At 37.4% G+C, this 22,138-nt stretch overlaps 2 protein-coding genes across 2 annotated transcripts; one reads left to right on the top strand and one right to left on the bottom strand.

Moving 5' to 3' along the window:
* Window positions 1–3,085: 3,085 nt before the first annotated feature.
* On the bottom strand, window positions 3,086–10,691 carry LOC130723131 (peroxisomal fatty acid beta-oxidation multifunctional protein MFP2-like). Its single transcript, XM_057574089.1, has 18 exons — window positions 10,438–10,691; window positions 10,251–10,322; window positions 9,585–9,650; window positions 9,430–9,483; window positions 9,280–9,347; window positions 9,121–9,202; window positions 8,603–8,658; window positions 8,007–8,309; window positions 7,838–7,924; window positions 6,309–6,483; window positions 6,093–6,214; window positions 5,823–5,986; window positions 5,488–5,742; window positions 5,287–5,408; window positions 5,008–5,129; window positions 4,735–4,883; window positions 4,524–4,662; window positions 3,086–3,363 (listed from the first exon to the last, which is right to left on the bottom strand). The coding sequence occupies exons 1-18, from the start codon at window positions 10,541–10,543 to the stop codon at window positions 3,328–3,330; spliced, it is 2,178 nt and encodes a 725-aa protein (XP_057430072.1). The 5' UTR covers window positions 10,544–10,691; the 3' UTR covers window positions 3,086–3,327.
* A 1,164-nt stretch (window positions 10,692–11,855) lies between these two features.
* LOC130726151 (uncharacterized) lies at window positions 11,856–21,045 on the top strand. The gene is made up of 3 exons (XM_057577381.1): window positions 11,856–12,232; window positions 12,338–12,443; window positions 20,721–21,045. Exons 1-3 carry the CDS (start codon window positions 12,056–12,058, stop codon window positions 20,801–20,803), a joined length of 366 nt encoding a protein of 121 aa, XP_057433364.1. The 5' UTR covers window positions 11,856–12,055; the 3' UTR covers window positions 20,804–21,045.
* The last annotated feature ends 1,093 nt before the right edge of the window (window positions 21,046–22,138 follow it).

Below are 22,138 nucleotides of genomic sequence, written 5' to 3' on the forward strand. Positions count from 1 at the left end.
TACATACTCTTAGTGCATTTTCACTAATACATAGAATCCTACAATAATCATTTAAGAATTCTTGTTCCTCTCTTCTACAATAATCTATTTTTAACCATGATTCTCAACTTAAGCCAAACACTTGAAAACGAAAAGTTCTGTTAACATTCGAAGAAGGAAGAATACCACACCAAAGAGGAATTAATATACACCACTTTTTTTTTGGTCGAAGGTTCAAATTCATTCAATACCCAAAGGTATCCCAACGACACTTACAACTGATCATAATACATCATACATATTGAATGAAGATAATTGGGTCATAAGCCCAAAAACTTACAACAGTTCATTAACACTTAAGCATTTGACTACTTAGAAACATCTAAATTGAGTTAGAACTAAGTGAGATTTAAGGGAACTCTTGCAAGTACAAGCCCAAAGATCAGGCCCATAGTATTGAGCCCAAGAAAACTGGGCCAAACAAACCCTAGCTTCAGGGACTCCAAACCCTAGCCAACAGAGGTGGCAGAACAGTGGCGGAGGGGAACAACTGAGGCTCCAAAGCTCAAACCAAAGAAGATTTGCTGCAAACGGAAGTGAAGATTTGATATTGAAAAACTTTAGAGGTCACTTCTTCTACCTTGCCGGCTCTGCCGTCAGCAATTTTTCTACAAGGCCATCCTCAACATAGGTGCTCAACACCTCTTTTAGAGGGGAAACAAACCGCAACATACCAGATCTGGAAGAACAATAGATGAGGCTAAGAGGTATCGTCTTGAACAATGGAAGCCACAGTTGAAGGATGGGGTGGAAGTCATGGTCGTGGCACCGGAGGGAGCAGCGAAGAAGCCTTTGAAGAGATAGAGGTGGCTGCTATAGGTCTTCAGAGCAGAACCAGCAACTGAGCACGTATATGGCAGAGGCGGAGGAAGCGGGCGAGGCGTATGCGGTGGTGGAGGCGCGGGTGAGACGGTGGAGGCACAGCCTGCAGCACGGTGGCGACCGGTGGGCGGAGGTGGGCGGAGGGGACAAGAGGTAGCAACAAAACAGGGGAAACTAAAGGAAAAAGGAAAAACCCACTTATTGGGTAGCATATCTACCTACTGTGGAAGAGAACCCACCTATTGTGGGAGAAAACTACCTACCTAGAGCAGGAGAGACCTTCATAGAGGAGGAGAAACCCCCAAAGGGAGAGGAGCCCCCAAAGGGGGTGGCGGCTGGTTGTCTTTGTTCAAACCCTAGCAAACTTGTTTTTACGTCCCTAATACCCTTTGGGAAAAAGTATTGTATGCCTTAATCTTGTCTAATATACACCACTTGATTAAGTTTTTTTTGGTCAACTCGTCTACTTGAAATTCTAATATTCAAGAATTATATGATTTAGCAGGCCCATGTCATGTTTTTTGCTTTTTGTTTTCCTGGAAATAGGTAAACTTCGGTTAGCATGTCTATGCCAAGTGAACATAAACCAAAAGTGTCCATATCTATCAAGCCACAAATTAGATTAATTATTGTAGCAAATTAGTGGGCTCTAGCATTAGGAAAAGCCCTCTTCACTGATTAGGAGGAAGCAATGTTTCATTGATACCTCCAAGAGGTCCCACGAACCAGACAAGTTTCTTTTCATATTTATTCAGGTATGCCTAAAGCTATTGCCATATAGTTGAGATATGGCTAGTATAAACTCTAATCCCTAGACAAAATCGTTACTTCACGCTCTAGATGTTTAGTTTTAACCTTGAGGAGAGTGGTGTATCATGATATCACATTAATTAGATATTATCAAATTAGTCATTATAAGGATACACCAATCTTAACCTTTAAATTAGCTTGGGTATTAGAGTTAGAGATAACTTCAATTCTAAAAATTTAAACCTAACATAACTTGAGAGACTATATGGACCCTCTTACCTTTGGGTTTTTCTTATTCTGAAGTCCCTGTTTCCAAATCGACATGAAATTTTATTATGATTGTAAGCATACTCCACCGATGTTGATCTATCTATCTGTGGATTTTTTCTTTAATTTGTTCTACTCAATCTTCCATTGCCCTCTCACTTTCTGTGTCCCACATTTCTCCTTTCATTCCACATGCTTACAAGACAAAGGTCACTGTGTCACTTGCCCACCATCTTTGTTGTTCACCTCAGCAGTTACATTAGTTTTTGACACATACGTTCATATTATGAAAATTGAGATTAAAAAATGAAAACGGGATAGTAATCAAATAATTAGGTTGATTTTGTCCATACATATAATGTGTGATTTTTTTCTTTCTCTTTGCAGTACCATAACTTTTGTCCGCGTAATGCGCACCACTTAATTTACTCTCATAGCAAGACTAATTAAATTTAGGCAATATACACAAGATATTTAAAATTAACAAGAATGTTCTTTTTTTTGAAAAGAACAAGAATGTTCTTATAACAGTTTGAAGTAATTGAGATTTTTCTATATGTGAAATATGATTTTTGTTATTTTGATGTATTAGTCTAATACAAAGTAATCGGATATTCATCTCAATTCATAAAAATAATCTTGTTCATTTTTTTATTTTTTATTTTAACCGATATTCAAATTAAACATAGCATTTACATGTTACATGCTCGTCTCCACTTATATAAAGTGAGAAATGTTATATGCCAATTTATTACATCACACTTGCATCACCATTCAAATTTTGATATGTAAATATTACTTGTATGTTGGTTTGTATTATTGTCTTCTTAAATTATTGTCCCTTAATTTGTCTATTAGAGAAGGAAAAAAAAAACAATATAAAGTGAATTGTGAAAAACTGATGATGCTTTATGTCAGTCCAAAAAAATAAAGCCAAATAATAGTAGAGATTCGATGGAGGTTATCATCTCATTAACAACTATATAATCCAACTCACTTAACATCATAGATTATTGGCCTGAAAAACCGCACAACACACTCTGCTTTCTTCACTAGACTATAAGAATGCATTACACACCATCAATCAATTAGATTTCAAAATTATGAGAGAATTTTTTATTTAATTGAAATGATTGATTTCAAAAATTTGATTGTTTAAAGTGTAAAAAAATTAGTGTCAAACACTCACCATAATAGTCCTTCAAACTTCAAAGAATTTATCACCCAATTCTCCTCTTTTTATAGAATTTGGTGACAATTGTGTACCTTCGAGAACTTGATTTGATGGCAAAAATCTTTAGAGAACAAATATGACGACACCTAGTTTGGAGGATGAAGTTCAGGATTTACTTATGTACCTGAACCAAATCCATTTTTTATTACCTCAGCAGACAATTTATGGCCTATTTTAACCACTAATAAAGTAAACATGTAATGAGTTGTCGAATCTTATAATCGTGACTGCGCTTGCTCCAGGGAGGCACTCTGCAACATAACAGTAAAAATGCCATTAGAGGGCAATATTGTTCTAAAGTAAGATGATTTGTCTAAAAGTCAAAGCTTTTTGAGGTTCAAAAATCATATGCATTCATATTCATGTTGATCTCGCTTCACCATCATCCCCTCAAACCTCATGGTTTTTAGGTTCTTATCAGCTTGCAAAAGGTCTAGCTAAAATGAATAAAAACATCATTTTCATCCCTAAAAGATAGGTTAGTCTAATTCTTACAAGATGGAAATGGCAAAGAGTCCCTAAAAGATGAGGATATTGATCAATTTAGGTCTTATGTCAAGCATATTAGGGACTCATTTGGCCGATGAAATGTACATATAGTAACTGTTTTGTTGATAAAAAATGTCATCTCATGACCTTTATAATAATTTCCGTCGGGAATTAAGGAAATTTTGTATTGTGATTAATTTGACTATTTACTTATTCTGAGATAGAAAGGGGCCGATCCCTCATACATACAAGGAATATGACATGAAAGTGAATCTTTTCATGTGACCCCATCTTAAAAATAAAAATCTATCATATTTAGTTCAGAATCACCAGTCCCCCACCAAGATGTGAAAGGCTAGGGCAAAATACAATCTAGAATCATGTACCGCCCTACAAGTACTAAAGGAATAACACTATTTAGTTATTCCTAAAATGCATTAACTGACTAAGGGATCCAATGCTAACATCAAAATTAAGGATCATTTCTTACAAGGATTTTGCCAATATCAATTCTACTTGCAAAATACAAAGCATTGACAAAAAAAAAGTACAAAGTTTTGGCCTAAATAATCAATAATATACTACCGAATGATAGAAGCAGACATACATTTGTAACAAATTTTATTAAGATCCTGATTTTCTGGGTATAATGGTATATATAGGCAGAACTTGTTAGTGAAATGGTCCTTGGATCTAACAATCACCTTTTTGAAGCATCTATCTTATGTCTTGAGTTACACATCGGTAGTAATTAACCATCAAAATAATCTAAGTTGAGAATAATTTTTTTTTTTCTAGGCAATCCTACTTCAATTGCAATGACCAAATTGATAATGTCCTGGGTAAGCAATCCTAGAAAGCATCTCAATAGACAAGTATCTAATACATAAATTAAATGAACACGTGAGTTTAGATTTCTCACCAGTGGAATTCCCTTGGCAGCTCTTGCAGCCAAGTAGGGACATGGCTTGAAGAACTCTCCGTACTGTTTTGACCATTCATCCAATCTTGAGTATATATATTTAGATCCGAGAGAGTCGGCCCAGAATATGATACCTCCCCTAATTAAATTAATGCCAAAGTTAGAACAAGAAGTACATTGGAATTGTATTAAAATAATGTATGAGACAAACCTGTAAGGTGGAAAGCCCATGCCCATGACAGCTGAAATATCCAGATCTGCAGCTTTAACTGCAATGCCTTCATCAAGGACTCGGCAAGCTTCATTCACCACAGGAAAGAAGATCATCTCTATGATGTCCTTTTCTGCTAATTTAACAAGCTGCCGAAATCCAGACCCACAAAATCAGATCCAGTGGAATCACAATGAAAATGAACTTCAAGTTGTGCTCTCCCCTATAGTCAATATATATAAAACTACAAATCAGTTAGGATGGGTAAAAGACCTTAGGATCAACAGTGACACCAGAAATGCCCCTAGCTTTCTCAATGTAATTCTTCAATTCAGGATCAGGTCTGGCCTTGCGTCTATCGTCATACAAATAAAAACCTTTGCGAGTTGTTTCACCTGTTACAAGCATATGTTAATAGTTAAACAATGAATGTCAATGACTTGTTTAGAAGAAACAAACTTGAGCATTTTGCTGTTAAGTGAATGTATTTCACAGAAACATCTCAAAATTTAAATTCATACATGAATTATATGTGCATGAGTTTATCTCTACCTGCTCTTTTATCCTCTTGCATGAGTGGTATAAGCAATGATTTATATGTTCGCTCAGGAAAATTCTCAATAAATTGCATGGCAGTTGCAATCCCCACACCAAAACCAACGAGGTCAACCAATCTTCATTAGTAAATATAAGATTTATTAGTCCCTTCAAGAAGAGGTCATGGATATCAAGAATTTATCAAAGCACGAATACCTAAAAGGCCCCATGGGCATTCCAAATTTGGTAATCGCCTTATCAATTTGATAAAGATCTGCACCATACTCAACAAGCAACATAGCTGCTTGTGTATAAGGGAAAAACATCCTATTAACAGCAAATCCTGTACAGTTTCCAACCACCACTGGAGTTTTCTTTATCTTCCTTCCAATATTTAGCAAGTCAACTACTATTTGCGGAGATGTCTGTTGAGTACGTACAATTTCCAGAAGTGGCATAACATGTGCTGGGCTGCAGAAGCACACGTCCAAATTTTTTAATCTGAAATACACTGCAAAAGGATTTAACCGTTTCCAAATATTATATTATACCTGAAGAAATGGGCTCCAACAATCCGGTCTTTAGATTTGGTTCTCTCTCCAATCAGGTTCAAGTCAATTGTGGAAGTGTTACTTGCAAATATACAATGAGGAGGACAAAACTTTTCAAGGTCAGCAAAGATTTGTTGCTTTAAGGAAACATTCTCAAGAACAGCCTGTCCGTACATCAAACACAAAACAGTTTAAAATTTGCCCAGGTTTGGGATAAAGGGCAATAGCAAAAGTAAATGAGCCAATTAATATAGAGATTCCTTAAAGTACCTCTATCACCATGTCCACATCTTTGAAGCTTTCATAGTCAAGGGTGCCTTTGAGAAGAGATATCGTCTTTTCAAATTTTTCCTGTGTCATTTTCCCTTTCTTGACACGGCTTTGTAAATTTGCTGCATGAAGAGGAAAAATACATGAGAACACCATTAATTTTTTAATTGAACCTGAAATTTGGGCACCGAGAACCAATTTACAGGAACTTCTCACCTTTAACCCTATTAACACCTGCATCCAAGAATTTCTCATTTACTTCTTTCAAGATTACAGGATAGTTACTAAGAATTAAAGCCGTTGCAATTCCAGAGCCCATTAGTCCTCCACCAAGGATTGCAACCTTTTTCACTGGTCTTGGAACCAACCCACGGTCAGTAACCCCAGGTACCTGTTCATGCCAAGAGGTATTTGGGAGCATATATCAGAAGTTAAAAAAACTGAGTGGAAGGAAACAGAATAGCTAATCTAGGTCCCAACGACCCAACCTCTTTTAATCACAGTATTACATCACCTTTGAGGTTACTTTACTGAGACAATTAAAACCCCAAGCCAGAAAAATACTACTAAAAAAATAAATGTACACATTACAGGAAGTTAGGTACAGATTCAAGATGGATTAGGATTCAAAAAATTCGAAGTCTAAAGTTGTAAAACAAATAACTGAAACAGGACAAACTTTGAAATTTTAAAATGAAATATAAATCAATGAACATCAAGACTAGCAGTGTAAGTATTTAAATACTAACGAGTAACAACAGCATGAATATATCTTATATTCTCCACATATTTCATGTGGCAAGGGTATAGACTATAGTAAGGTCAGTGTAGAGGTTATAGAATTCCCATCTACATGTCAGGAATGTATAAAATTATCGATGAAAGTAATCAATCAAGATTCTAATAGGTCTGAATCATAAATTTACATGAAAAATAGGGAAGTGTGGAAGGTTGTTATTTCCATAAACTTCACCAACCCGGGGTCAATGGAAAACACAGGTTTGGGAAAGGAAGAATGTATATAACAGAGTAGCTTTTCAGGAATTCAAGAGCTGATTCCTCCTACTCACTCCACAGATCACAACCAGATTACCCTAACTCTCTTTTTCCCTCTCCCTATATTCTCCTGCGGACAATTATGTTAGTGGGATAGTTCCCCATATCCCCCACCCATATACATCAGCCCTAACTACCATTAACAGCTCTGGTTCCTAAATGCTATTAACTAACAGTTTTCAACCCAATGTGGGTCATTTCTTACCTCTCCTTCTCAATACACTCCCGAAATGGGGGGGGCTATTCCTAACAGAATGGTTGAAGCTCAATTAAGGGCTGACTGATTGACCAAATATACGTGTAATAATCTTCCATCAATTAAATTCAGATGTAGAGTGGGGGTTAATTTACATATTGTGTTTCATCCAACATGCATTTGATATTGTTTCTCAGTCTCTCTCTCTCTCTCTCTCTCTCAGACATACACACTCTAAACCCTTAATCAACAATATTTTTCTGCCTTTTGACCAACCACAGCTCAATTAGAAGGCAACTAAAGCTTTAGAAACAGTTTTCACAACCTGAAGTCTCCATAAAGGTTAATAGAAAATATACAAGTTAGTTTCAGTTCTATGTAACCTACTTGAGCACTTTCTTTTTCCCTTAACAATCAGTTTAACCTTCAGATCTCTCCCTCGCTCAAAAGAGGAGAGAAAGGGGCAAAAGTCAGATAAATAAATTCCACAAACCTTAGATGTTCCACGCTGAGAATAGAATATGTGAATCAAGCTCTTGCAAGTATCTGAGAGACTGAGTTCTTGGAAGGCTTCAAGCTCCTGCCAAGATCAGACACAATGTCATACAAATTTCTGCAACAGCAATATGAAGGTAAAAAGGACACTGGAGATAGGTGAGCACCTTCAAAAGTCCCGCAAGGGGACCAGAAACTATTCCCTCTTCGATAACATCAATGCAAACCAAAGGGTGATAAAGATTAGGAGCCCGTTTTTGTGCCTGGGTTCTTGCGAAATTCAATATCTCTCTTGCTTTCCCAAGGGATTCTATTTTGTCAGTCTTGTAGAGACTTTTAACCCATGGACGTTGGTATTTCAAAATATCCAGAGCCCATTGGCGTGCAGCGTTCAACAACTTATCAGGTGGCATTAAAGCATCTACAAGCCCCAAACTATAAGCTTCCTCCCCTTTAACTGGCCTTGAGGTCTTAATTGGAAAAATCAAGAAGTGGAAAGTAAATTCATTGAACATCACTGGACAATCATGTTAAAATCACATCTCTTAAATATTTTCTATGATAAAAGAATAATACAATTCCACCCATGGTTAAGAATTGAACAAAATATATACTGTAATACTGTCCATTGGAACAGCACAGCCAATATGCTGTCTGAATGACAACCAACCTTGACTTTGAACATACCAGCTTTTCTGTACAGTTCCACATAGAGGGAAGAGCAAAGTTTGGAAAAGAAAAGGAAACATAGAATGTAGCATACCAGCATCATCTCAAGGGCTTTTGCCAGGCCAACAAGACGAGGAAGTCGCTGAGTTCCTAAGACAATTTACAAATTCCAGGTTAATAATTCTAAAAAAAATATAGTGCCTAATAGCAGTTTTATTATGAAATTATTTGAATAACCACAAGTCCAGTAGCCCACAGCTCAGAAGACTTTGCATTGTCATCCGTGGCCTAACCACTTTTCAAATTTAGCCAAAGCCTAATTAACATCGACTCATTGAAAGCATGCTGTTAAAACCTTAACTGTAAACAGGTTGCAGTTGTTTTATGTCACTCAGAAAGTTCCAATAACAGTATCAGAAAAAAACTAGAACTGTATTTTCATCATTTTAATCTCAATACAGCGAATAGACCCAATTTGAATCATTAAAAAAACTAGAAATATACTGATGGAGACAAAAGAAAGGAATAATAAGTCATATTGATATCATCCTAAAAACAATATGCCAAAAACAAGAGATGAACTAGTTCAACCTACAATTAAAGTATCTATACCTCCACCTCCAGGAATTACTCCAAGCTGAAGTTCAGGCAAACCTAGTAGAGCAGCTGGGGTCGATATCCGTGCGGTGCATGCCTGTAGGAGGAAGAATGGTTAATATTTCAAAGGAAAAGAAGTTTATAATCCTAAACACTTGGGATAGCAACATGTACCATTGCAACCTCTAACCCCCCACCCAGGGCAAGGCCATCAATGGCAGCAACTGAAGGCTTCTTTGCCCCTGAAAGACAAAGTGATAATACTCAAAATAGCAAAAAATAATAAATGAGTTGCAAAAGTAAAATTTAAAAGAAATCGCGTACCTTCTAAAGTATTAGTGAGGAGTTCTATTGATATCAAACCAGGATCTGTATTCTCTGTAAGTGATTGTGGCCCGAAAGAATAGAAATTAAGTGCAACTATTTACAAAAAAACAGAAAAACTTAAAAACAAAACAATGAGAAGAAGAAGAAATAACCTTTTCCCTCTTGAATTGCACCAAATGCAGTAATATCAAAACCGCCAGAAAATTTTCCCTTTGCACCTAATACAGCAACAAAAATTTCAGCTATGAGGACCCAGACATGACGGCTGTCTTTAGTTCTATACAATGATACTTCAGCATTAATCAAAATGTCACAGATCATAGTGTGCGTATTATTCTAGTTTAAACAATTTATGCTTGAGTGTTTAAAACATCTGGTCATTGATGTTTATATAATTAAGATTTAGGTAAGCCATCAAAAGTGAAAACCACAACGAACTTCGAAGAATTTCATTCTCTTCTAGACTATATGTGCCGACCTTCAATTTGGCAGGTGATAAAAAATAAATTCTTCAAAGTTGAATTTTTTTATCCTCTGCCAAATTGAAGGTTGCAACATATAGTCTAATTCAGTATATACTGAATTATTACACCTTTAATTTCATTCTCTTCTAGACTATATGTGGCAACCTTTAAGTTCTTATCTAATTCAGTATTTTGCATGAAGTTATAGGTTCAGACCCATTATCATCATTGTATTGTATAAAAGTTTGTTGATTGTAGTTTAATATGCTAACTAAATACAATTCCTTTGCTTATTTCAAATTATTCAACTTGGTTAAAAAAAAACCTGCTTACTCCATAATTTTTTTGCAATACCTGTAATGACAATTGCCTTGACATCTTCTCTTTCTGAAGCCTGATCAAGACTCTCCTTCAAACTGCGGAATACTATAGAGAGAAAGGCAGATAAATGAGGTAAATAATCAATATTTGAAACACAGAATGAATGAAAGTTTCAGAAATTGAGAAGTAGATCCATGAAAGAAAGAAAAAGGGTAGGTACCATCAAAGGAGAGGGAATTGACAGGAGGATTGGTGATGGTGATGATGGCCACCCCATCAGCTCCCACTTCCAAGACAGTACGTCCCTTGTCTCTGCTACTACCCATTTTCTTCCTTCTCCGGCCAAATCGTTCTGTGTTTTTCAATTCTCTTCAGTTCAGTTCTTATTATGATTATGATGATGAGGATCAAAGGTCAAAACGACACTGTTTGAACATTGATACAGATGCGACAATTTTAGGTGCCAACATTAACTTCAATTGAATACTGTGTTTCTGTCCTTATCCGTCAATCTAACGTTTTGTTTTGTGCATTGAATATCATGAATATTGTCGAACTTAAAAGTGGCCCATCTTTGCCAAATTTGTAGGTATGTAATGTAATGTAACCCAGACCCAACACCACAACTAATTGCTCTAGAACAAGGTTTTATTTTTTCATAATGATGGGCTGGACAATGAAAGTGAGACCAATATTCCAAAACAAATCCATGAACATAGGACCTAGAATCATATGTAATGATTGGATTAGTATCATCTTTCTCAAGTGAGTTGAGAAATGTTAATTGAAACATTGTATTTGTCTCTCTATATATATTTAAAGATATCACTTATACAATTGTATGGAGAAAGAGATAGATACAAAATTCAAATTTTATAAGAGACTATAATTGAGAGGATCATGGTAATGATTAATTAAGGAAATCATGTATTGTATCTTTTTTCGGGCATATGCCATTGTATTGTATATAAGGATAAGATGTTAAAATAGTTTAGTTAGGGTATCTTAGTGTATAAGGTGAAGATTGTAAGAAATCTAATCTTCTTTAAGGAGTTCATTACACACTTAGTTAAGAAAAAAAATAAAAAATAAAAACCAAGTGGTAAACGAATAGGATGCAGTGCGATGTTGCGCACTAGTTCGGATCATTTTGGACTTTTGGTGTAACCACGAGCTATGGTTATGGTAACACGTTCTTAGCAAAGCTTTTAGCGGTATAGTTGGGTTTGAAGCATGGATGGAAGCTTGGCTATACAAACATTGTCTGCACCTCTAATTGTGCTAACATGGTAGAGGTGCTCCAAGTCCGCCATCATATAGCTACTTATTAGGTTAGAAATACAATTGCTCGAATACAATTAATGCTAGATTGGGATTGAAACGTCACTATTGTCCATATTTCGCGAGAGCATAACCAAGGTATAGTAGACATGCTGGCTCACTAAGCGACTTTGGAAAGTTTTCAACAATGGATTTAGACGCAACCTCTGATTAGTTTGATTGCGTCATTGTATCATAACGTCAGTTTTTTGTTTTTTCTTCTCGCGTATATGACTAAAAAATTAATAAATAAATTCTTCAATTTTTTTATAAAAATAATTATGGAATGTAAATTTGACAAATATCCTGCAGTTGTAATTTGCAGTACGATATAGATAATCGAAGTCATATACAGACACAGATTCCAGATTCCCCAGCTAAGCTTCAACACTTCAAACCACTTTCTTCTTCTTCTTCTTCACTATCTCCTCCTCATCCTCCTCCTCTGTTATATTCCAAAGTTCTATCCCTTTCACAAATCCAAACGCTATCATCACTTTACTCGAAGACACAGAGAAATGAGTGAAGACTCGAAGAAGAACATTCTCGGAGCTCCTCCACCGGCGAGGCACAACAACTCCGATGACATCAAACCCCCACTCTCACCGCCACCTGCCCCCACCAAGAAAATCATCATCAAGAGTGCCGACATGTTGCCCGACATGCAAAAAGAGGCTGTCGATGTCGCCGTCAAGGTTAGATTCTCTCCCCATGGTTGCTTGTTTTAGATTCTGTTTCTGGGTTTTGTTGTTCTACCTGTTTTATGTCTTAAAGCCTTGAACTTTTTGTGAATCGATTAGGCGTTTGAGAAGTACAATGTGGAGAAGGATGTTGCTGAGCAGATAAAGAAGGAGTTCGATAAGAGGCATGGTCCCACTTGGCATTGCATCGTTGGTCGTAATTTCGGTAACATTTTCCTCTCAGATTTGTTAGGTGGTGCTGTTGTTGTTGATTTCTTCTTATGATGAAGTAGATCTATGGCTTATGTTTGCTCCTCATTATTGATTTAGCTCTGATAGTGTGTTTTGCTTCTTTCTCTTCATGGTTGGAAGCTAGAAATGATGTTAGGAACCTAGGGTTTTCTATTTGCTGCTTATGATGTCAGTGGTAGTTGACTTCTTTTTCTAAAGAAAGGTTTTCAATTTGTTAATAATTAGTAAAAACACTTATGTCAAAATGTGAGGTAATTAGTACCCTGGAGGACCCAAGTGTTGAGTGGATACAGGGAACATGTTTGACGGCATCTGCTTCGCTGCTACTCTGTATTGATTCATAAAGAAGGAAAATGTCAGGCCAATTGTTCAGGTTAATAACGACTTAATGATTATAGGGAGTACTAAGCTAGTTAGAGATTAGGAACTCAGGCCAAGTTTAGATGAGTGAGCATGTTTGTGCTGTGGATCGAAGATCCAATTGTTGTTCTTTGGTAAGTGAAGGGGTCCATTTCCATTATTTCCTCTTTCCCACAGCAGGTGTCTAGCTCTCTTCCATATGTTTTCCCTCTTCTATCATTTTAAAATATTCTTTACGGTATTTTTTTTTCAGACATTCATCCCTCTAATTTGAATTTATTTGATGAAAACAAATACAAGAGTAATATTTGCTTGAAAAAAAATACAAGAATAATATCTCATATAAACTGTTCTTTGAAGATTGCGGACCTAGACAGCTTTGTATAGTATACTTGCAATGACAGTAGGATAATAAAGTTTTCAATTTTTTCATTTATTTGCTTTGGAAGATTTTGTGTTGTTCGGTGTTAACCTATATGCTTGTTGAATTTTGCCAATGAGCTTGTCGCCCAGTTAGCACTTGACCCAATATTTCAGACGTGGGTGTGATGTTGAGTAGGACTTTGTTACAATGAATGTTTACATGTGAAAGGAATTCAATGTTGAATCTTTACAACAACAGAAGCCTTTTCTTACTGGGAAGCACCAGCTACCTAGATCCAAATGACATCATTGTTCTGTCAACAACCTAATGTTTGGAAAGGCCATTTAGATTGAAGTTCTTTTTAATAGCTTCACTTAGACATTTTCTTGGTCCCTCTACCTTTCTAAGCTCTAACTATATATTGGGCTGTTTTCCTTCCATCTAATTAACTCTTTTTATCGAGGCTTATATTGGTTTTTCCTTGAATGATAAAAAATTGACCTATGCACAATTCTACCGTATTCTCCTTCATAGATGCTACTTCCAGTTTCTCCTCTATACATTCATCCTTGATCTAACCTATTCTTGTATGTCCATTCATTTTTCACACCATTCTAATCTCAACAACACTTGGCTTTTGATAACACTGGTAATCTCCAGAAACTTTATTGAATTCCAAAACAGAGTACAATCGAGAATGCACAGAACCTGAACTACCAAATTGGGGAAAATACAAGAGAATTGGGAAATTGGGGAAGAACACTGAATTCTAGGGTTTCATAGAGATCCCACAATCTCTCTGGTTCCTCAACCAGGTTTTCAACACTAAAATTCCGATAACTTCTTCTCTAAGCTATTTCCCTATTTATACTTGATATCTATTCTAACTGCCACAGCTGGCAACAGCTGTCACTAACAGCTAAACACTTTATTACAGTTTAGTCCTTATATTCTAGTCACTTAACCCACGAGCCCTTCCCCTTCTGGTATAAACCTTCCTAAACCTATCAATACTCCCCCCTAAAAGTCGAACCTTGTCCTCAAGGGGAAACAGGGGAAATATGTCTTGAATTCTTGCAGCTGATTCCCAAGAATTATCACAAGAGGGAAGAGTGTCCCAATTGATGAGCACCTCCAAATTGCCCTGCACATCCTCCCTGGTAGCAATCACCTCAGCAGGAGAAACTTCCAGTTCTAACTCCTCATTGAGCATGGGAGGGAGAGGCTGTGGTTGCTGATCAGGTTTCAGGGCCTTCTTCAACAAGGAAACATGGAAAACTGGGTGAATGCGAGCATGAGGGGGTAGTTCCAACTTGTATGCAACAGCTCCAACTCTACTAATGACTTGATAAGGGCCATAGAATCGTGGAGCTAGTTTAGCCACAGGCCTAGAAGCTAAAGACTTCAGTTTGTAGGGCTGCAACTTCAGATACACCCAATCCCCTTCCTGAAATTCCACTGGCCTTCGATGCTTATCAGCTTGCACCTTCATCTGATTTTGAGCCTTGATCAAATTCTGTTTCAGCTCAACCAGAACCTCATCTCTATGTAGGAATAGTTGATTAACATCCTCAACCCTAGAAGGTATAGCTCCAGCCTTCAAGAGAATAGGGGGATCTCTACCATACAAAGCTTTGAATGGTGTCATGCCAGCAGAACTGTTATAATTGGTATTAAACCAGAACTCTGCCCAAGATAACCACTCCAACCAGTGCTTAGGATTATGACCAACAAAGCATCTGAGATAAGTTTCAAGGCACCTATTGACCACCTCTGTTTGGCCATCGGTTTGAGGGTGATAAGAAGTACTCATTTTCAGTTGTGTGCCAGCCATTCTGAACATCTCTTTCCAAAACTGACTAAGGAACAAAGGATCTCGATCAGAAACTATGGTTGTAGGGAAACCATGTAATTTCACCACCTCTTTGATGAACACCAAGGCTACATCCTTAGCTGAGAAGGGATGCCCCAACGCAAAGAAATGAGCAAACTTGGACAGTCTATCCACTACCACTAATATAGTATCTTTGCCTTTGACTCGGGGAAGTCCACCAACAAAGTCCATGGACACATCCATCCATACTTGAGTGGGAATAGGAAGTGGTTGTAGTAATCCTCCAAGAGCTAATGTAGAGTACTTCTGTCTTTGACAAATGTCACAAGCTTCAACAAATTTTCTGATATCTGATTTCATGCCCTCCCAAAAAAGAAAGTTAGCAATCTTCTTATAAGTCCTAAAATGGCCAGAATGACCCCCCATTGGAGTGTCATGGCACTCAGACATGATCAATGGAATCTTGTTGGAGTTTTTGGACAACACCAATCTATCTTTGTAGTATAAAATTCCCTTCTTGAAACTGAACCCCTTGTGAGCTGTAGGAGAAATCAGCAGATCCTGAATCACTTTAGCTAATTTGGGATCCTGGTGTAACTCTAAATTCCAATCATCTTTCTCAGCAGTAGTAAGAATAGAGAGGGCTGAGTACATCATTTTTCTAGAAAGTGCATCAGCCACAGAATTCTCACTTCCTGGTTTATATTGGATTTCAAAATCCAAACCCACTAACTTCACAGCCCACTTAAACTGCTCATCAGAAAACAGCCTTTGGTCATTTAGAAACTTCAAACTCCTTTGATCAGTTCTGATTACAAAATGCCTTCCCATGAGATAGTGTCTCCATTTTTGTATTGCTTGCACTAAAGCCATAAGCTCCCTTTCATAAACTGATTTCTGTTGTGCCCTTTGTGAGAGGCCATGACTCCAAAAGGCTAGAGGTCTACCTTCTTGCATGAGGACAGCACCAAGTCCTTTACTAGAGGCATCTGTTTCCACCACAAATTGTTTAGTAAAATCAGGTACTGCTAACAAAGGAAGGTTGATCATGGCTGCTTTCAACAGATTAAAAGTCTCCAAAGCAGTTTGGGACCACTTAAACCCATCTTTCTTCAAAAGTTCAGTCAAGGGCTTAGCAATCTTTCCATAATCCCGCACAAACCGTCTATAATAACCGGTTAAACCCAAAAAACCCCTCAATCCCTTAATGTCTTTGGGAATAGGCCAATCCTTCATAGCTTCAACCTTGGATTGATCTGCTGCTACGCCCTCCCCTGAAATAATATGGCCCAGGTATTCCAAACTCTGCTGACCAAATGTGCACTTCTTTCGGTTTGCTGTGAGTGAATTCTTTTCTAGAAGAGCCAAGACTTGTTGTAGGTGATTGGCATGAGAAGACATATCAGGGCTGTAAACCAAAATGTCATCAAAAAACACTAGAGCAAACTTCCTCAAATAAGGCTTAAGAACTTCATTCATGAGGGCTTGAAACGTAGATGGTGCATTAGTAAGCCCAAAAGGCATGACCAGAAATTCATAATGCCCTTCATGTGTTCTAAAAGCTGTCTTTTCTATATCCTCTTCCTTCATCCTGATTTGGTGGTATCCGGATTTTAAATCTAGCTTGGAAAACACCTTAGCTCCCCCAATCTCATCCAACAACTCCTCAATGATTGGAATAGGAAATTTGTTGGGAATGGTGATCTTATTAAGAGCCCTGAAATCCACACAGAACCTCCACCCTCCATCCTTCTTTTTAACCAAGATAATGGGACTAGAGTAAGGACTCACACTTGGCCTTATGACCCCAGCCTCTAGCATTTCTGCCACCAACCTCTCTATCTCATTCTTTTGGTAATGAGGACATTTGTAAGGCCTCAGATTTGGGATCTCAGCTCCCTCTTTCAGATGAATGGCATGGTCATGCCTTCTCCTAGGTGGTAATCCCTGAGAATCTTGAAAAACTGAAGCAAATGCAGCCAAAACCTTTGACAAATCTGCTGGAACAGTGCTGGCTTCCCTGTCCCCTTTGGTCCCCTTTTCACAATGGACCATTAAACCTTCCCCTTCCTCCAACAAGACCTGCATAAGTGCTCCATAGGTCAACTCAGATTTGGTCAAAGTAGGATCTCCCTCCAAGGTGATCCATTGTCCTCCTCTCCTGAGAGACAACCTCATCTTACCAAAATTGGCCTTAATATCTCCCAAACTAGCCAACCAATCTAACCCCAGCACCAGGTCAACACCACTAAGACCAAAAAGATAGAAGTCTTGGATAACCTCTAAGGTCTGAATCATGAGCTTCAGTTTAGAGCACTTTCCCCTACACATGGTCTTGTGTCCATCCCCTACTTCCACTGTAAAAGATGGGGTGTTAGCCACTGGCAGCAACATTTCTCCAATTAGTTTCTTGGAAATGAAGCTATGTGAGGCTCCACAATCAATTAGCACAACCACTGCTCTACCTTCAATAATGCCTTTCATCTTCCATGACTTGCTAGTGGTAAAACCAGCCATTGAGCACAATGAAAGTTGTAAAGAATTGAATTCTCCTGAGAGAGCATCTTCAAACTCCCCTCCCTCTAAGTCATCTTCCTCCTCCATGATCAACATTCTGAGATGCCTATTTTTACACTTGTGATCCCTACTAAAAGGCTCTTCACATCTAAAACACAGGTTCTTTTCTCTTTTCTCTTTCATTTCTGCAGCAGTCAAGTGTTTATAATCTCCTCCCCTAGCCTTCACAATTTCACTGCCTGACCCACTCCTAGCAGCACTCCCTGCACTGTCTTGTTTCTGTTCTGTGCTATTGTGTGGTTCTATGGTAACCACCTTATTGTAGTTATTCTGTCTATAAGAATTGGCAGACCTGACAAAACCACCTCCTTTCTTGGAAACAGCCACATTCTTTTGTTCAATAAGAATGACCTTCTGAATGACCTCAGCCAGTGTATGCAACTCAAAAAGCCTAACCTCAGCTTTAATTTCTTCCTTAAGTCCATTCAAAAATATACCTCTCACGAAATCATGATCTATCTCTTTCAATGCTCCAGCATATTTTTCAAAGTCATCAATGTAATCATCTAAAGAACCTACTTGCTTCAAAGATAACAACAATTCAAAAGGATTTTGTATCATAGAGGGTTGGAACCTTCTTACCACAGCCAATTTGAATGCTTCCCATGATGGTGATGGATTGCACCTCTCCCACCATTGAAACCAACTGAGAGCTCTTCCTTCCAAAGCCACCATAGTTGCCTGCATCCTTTCTTCCTCAGTTACCTCCCTCAGAGCAAAATAACGCTCCAATTTCTGAGTCCAACCAACTGCATCAGATCCAGAAAAGACTGGGATTTCCAATTTCCTCCATCGATTCTTGATAGGAACTCGATTTCGCTCCTCTCTGTTCCTTCTTCCATCGGTTTCGTCTTCCTCAGAGAAATCCCGATCGTGATTCTCCAACCTTGCTCGCAGCGCTGCAATGAGATCCTCAGCCACCTTCGTGCGCGCCTCATTCAGCTCCAGACGTGTGCGTAAACCTTCGGTTTCCTGTCGCAATTCTTCTCGCTCCTGGTTCCAGCTTCCCTCGCTTCTTGCCATGGTTCTTGTCTTGACCATTCAGAGTAGCACAATCGCGTGATTCAGGCACCAGGATGGTGCTCTGATACCAGTGATAACACTGGTAATCTCCAGAAACTTTATTGAATTCCAAAACAGAGTACAATCGAGAATGCACAGAACCTGAACTACCAAATTGGGGAAAATACAAGAGAATTGGGAAATTGGGGAAGAACACTGAATTCTAGGGTTTCATAGAGATCCCACGATCTCTCTGGTTCCTTAACACTAAAATTCCGATAACTTCTTCTCTAAGCTATTTCCCTATTTATACTTGATATCTATTCTAACTGCCACAGCTGGCAACAGCTGTCACTAACAGCTAAACACTTTATTACAGTTTAGTCCTTATATTCTAGTCACTTAACCCACGAGCCCTTCCCCTTCTGGTATAAACCTTCCTAAACCTATCAGCTTTCACTCGTCACTTTACCATCCAAACTTAGTACCATATTGGATTATTGGTCATATGACTATTGGTAAAATTTTATTTTAACCTTGAGCAACGCCTTTTTATCACAAATCATACTTGTAATATTCCTCCATTTCATCGATGTGGCTTGAATCATACAATTTACATGTCCCTCTATCCTATAATAATTTATCTTCTACCCATGCAACATGTGGTATGGATGTGTGCCTTAACAATATAGTGTGTTACTTATGAGGAATAACCTAGCATTAACAAGTCATATCGTCTATCCATATCATAAAAATTCAACAAAGTTTTCATTGATTCATCATCTATTGAGGCTTATAACTGGCCATGTAAATATTTTCTATAAAACAAGACATATGTAAGTAAGTTCTGATTTTTTTTTAACTTAATAGTACAATAGATCATAAATCCATACCACAGTCAATACTGACTAATGATTCATCTTCTATCATTTTTACTCAGTTTAATGGTTAAGATGTACATGTAAAAAGACAACATTGAGTTTCATTACATTAGAGAATCAAAGGGTTGAATTGTCATAAACATTCATGACTCCAGAGTTCGGCAAACTGATCCTTCTGTTATGCCAAACTTCTAATTGATATTGAGTCTTCAAAAGTGAGGCACGTTGATAGGTACACGGGGTTAGCTAGTTAGTATTAGGTTTTATTATTAGTATCTTTTATCCAGTCAGCATTAGATTTTATATGTTATTAAGTTATTTGGTTTAGTATAAATAGAGGTGAGTGTACCTTTATTGGGATTAGTTTTCGGGAGAATTAGGTTTTTGGGTGGCTGGTTATTGGATACCAGTTTGTAATTCTGAGGAGAGTGTTTGGCATCTCTCTTGTATTTTCTGGGTTCTAACACACGTGCACAGAGACATATTTGAATGTAGGTGTTAGCCATAAAACTGAGTAGTTATGACTTATGATATGGTATGTTGATGCGCTCTTTACGAAGTTTATTTTATTATCGACAAAATAAGCCTGTTCGTTTCTCTTTTATGAGACGATTTTTATAGCAAGTCTGATCTGTATCTGTGAAATAGATGTGAGAAGTATAAACTCATCTGTGCATTTGTGTGTATAAATATTGCAGTCTGGCTAAATAGAGTTTTTTCTTATGAAAAATCCTAGGTTGGTTCTTCTTACGCCCCCATCCCTGATTTTCCCCAGTCAAGTGGGATGACTGATTTAGAATTTGTGTTCAGCTTAGTTTGAGGATAATACTTTGAAGCTTAGAATGTTCAATGATGTACTGTTACTGCCAGTGTATGATCTATTTTGTTCCATTTCCTTCTCATCACATCTCATTAATACTTTGAGATCCAGAATTCCGGATGCCATGGAGTTCCGAATGTAGTTCTGAATGCACTTTCTTCATCACTTTGTGTGTCTTGTCACAACCTAACCACATCATTTACTAACTCTCCTATCATCTTATGCTTTTATACACTATTTATTCTTTTTTCAATGAACTTCAGTCACTTAAACCAAATGAAGAATTGAAGATACAGTCCCTTGTCCTTGCCTAGCTTAGTGATATTCTTCTTACTGTTATGGTGTATAGAATGGCACACTTGATTTACAATGGAAGTACATGAGCATTCATGGACTTGTCTTTCTTTTCACAGGCTCATATGTGACTCATGAAACAAACCACTTCGTTTACTTCTATTTGGATCAGAAAGCGGTCTTACTTTTTAAATCTGGCTAGCAACCATATTGTGATGGTGGCCAAGAGGTTGACATCAATGAAATTGTCTTGTGATCTTGCTGCTATGTTAAGTCCTCCCTGTATTAATTCCACAGTATGCAAACATGTGGCAGAAACATTCTTGTGCTTGTATATTTGATGTGATGTACACTAGTTTTCTCTTTTTTTTTCCGTATGAATGTACACTAGTTCTCTCTAGTTTGAATATGCATATAAGGATTAACCATTTAAAGTTTCCTAAACATGCATTGAGGACGTTTGGTTAAAAGTAAATTACCCTAGCCTCCTATAAATTTCTTAATTTATCATCATATATATTATTACTGTGGTTAAATTGAGATGCTTCTTACAAAGCAATGAAGGAGCATCCAAAGGATGAAAATGAAGCATTTAGAATAACTGTGCTTATATTTTGTGGTCTAGATTAGAGATATCATCCACTATAGGTGGTAAAGCTTTCTCTAAATGTGATTTTGGTTCACCGTTGTTTTCCACTATGTATTCATACATGCACTAAATCATCTATTACTATATTTTTAGAACAGAAATGAAAACAGTTGTACAGTGAGTAATCCACCTTTTTTTATTCCTTTAATTACAAGTAATGCTTAGTTGTCTTTCTGGTTGGTATTCACTTTTGTGGTTTCCAGCTTCAACTTTCGAGAACTAACTTGACGCATTGGAAAGCATGATATGTCGATATATTATGGCTTAATTACAGTTTTGGCCCCTGATCTAATACGATTGTGCAAAAACAGTCCCACATTTTTAAAACGAGCGGTCAAAGTCCCTAACGTTTGTGTTGTGAGCTAAATTGATCCTTTCGTCTAATTCCGTTAGTTGACTAACAGATTTCACTTAATGTGTCACTTTTTTTATTTTTTTATTTCTTATGTGTCATCTATTATACCACATAATCATTAATTATTACTTTTAAAAAGATTAATATGTCATCCATCATCTTCTTCCCTCTCACCACCACCACCACAGCAGCACCGTCATCACTCCGTTCTCAACCACACTTTTTCTTCTTCTTAAAGCCCCTTTTAACAAAACTTGTTTCCATCTTCTTTGCACCTCCTCTCCACAACCCACCTCTTTGAACAACTATCATCATAAAAAACTGGAAACAAAACTAAAACAGAGCCACCACCACACCAAAATTCAAGATCCTTCTTCCACTTGGATTCCACCACCACACCAACCTTCAACCTCGACACAATATCATAAGTAAGAAACAGATAAAGTCCGGTATATGGACACAGATGAACAGACAAATATCCATATAGTAGGCATATTTTTTAAACGGAAAAATTCATATCATAGCTAGATTAA

This window comes from Lotus japonicus, chromosome 6, assembly GCF_012489685.1.
Source record: "Lotus japonicus ecotype B-129 chromosome 6, LjGifu_v1.2".
NCBI classification, from domain to species: domain Eukaryota; kingdom Viridiplantae; phylum Streptophyta; class Magnoliopsida; order Fabales; family Fabaceae; genus Lotus; species Lotus japonicus.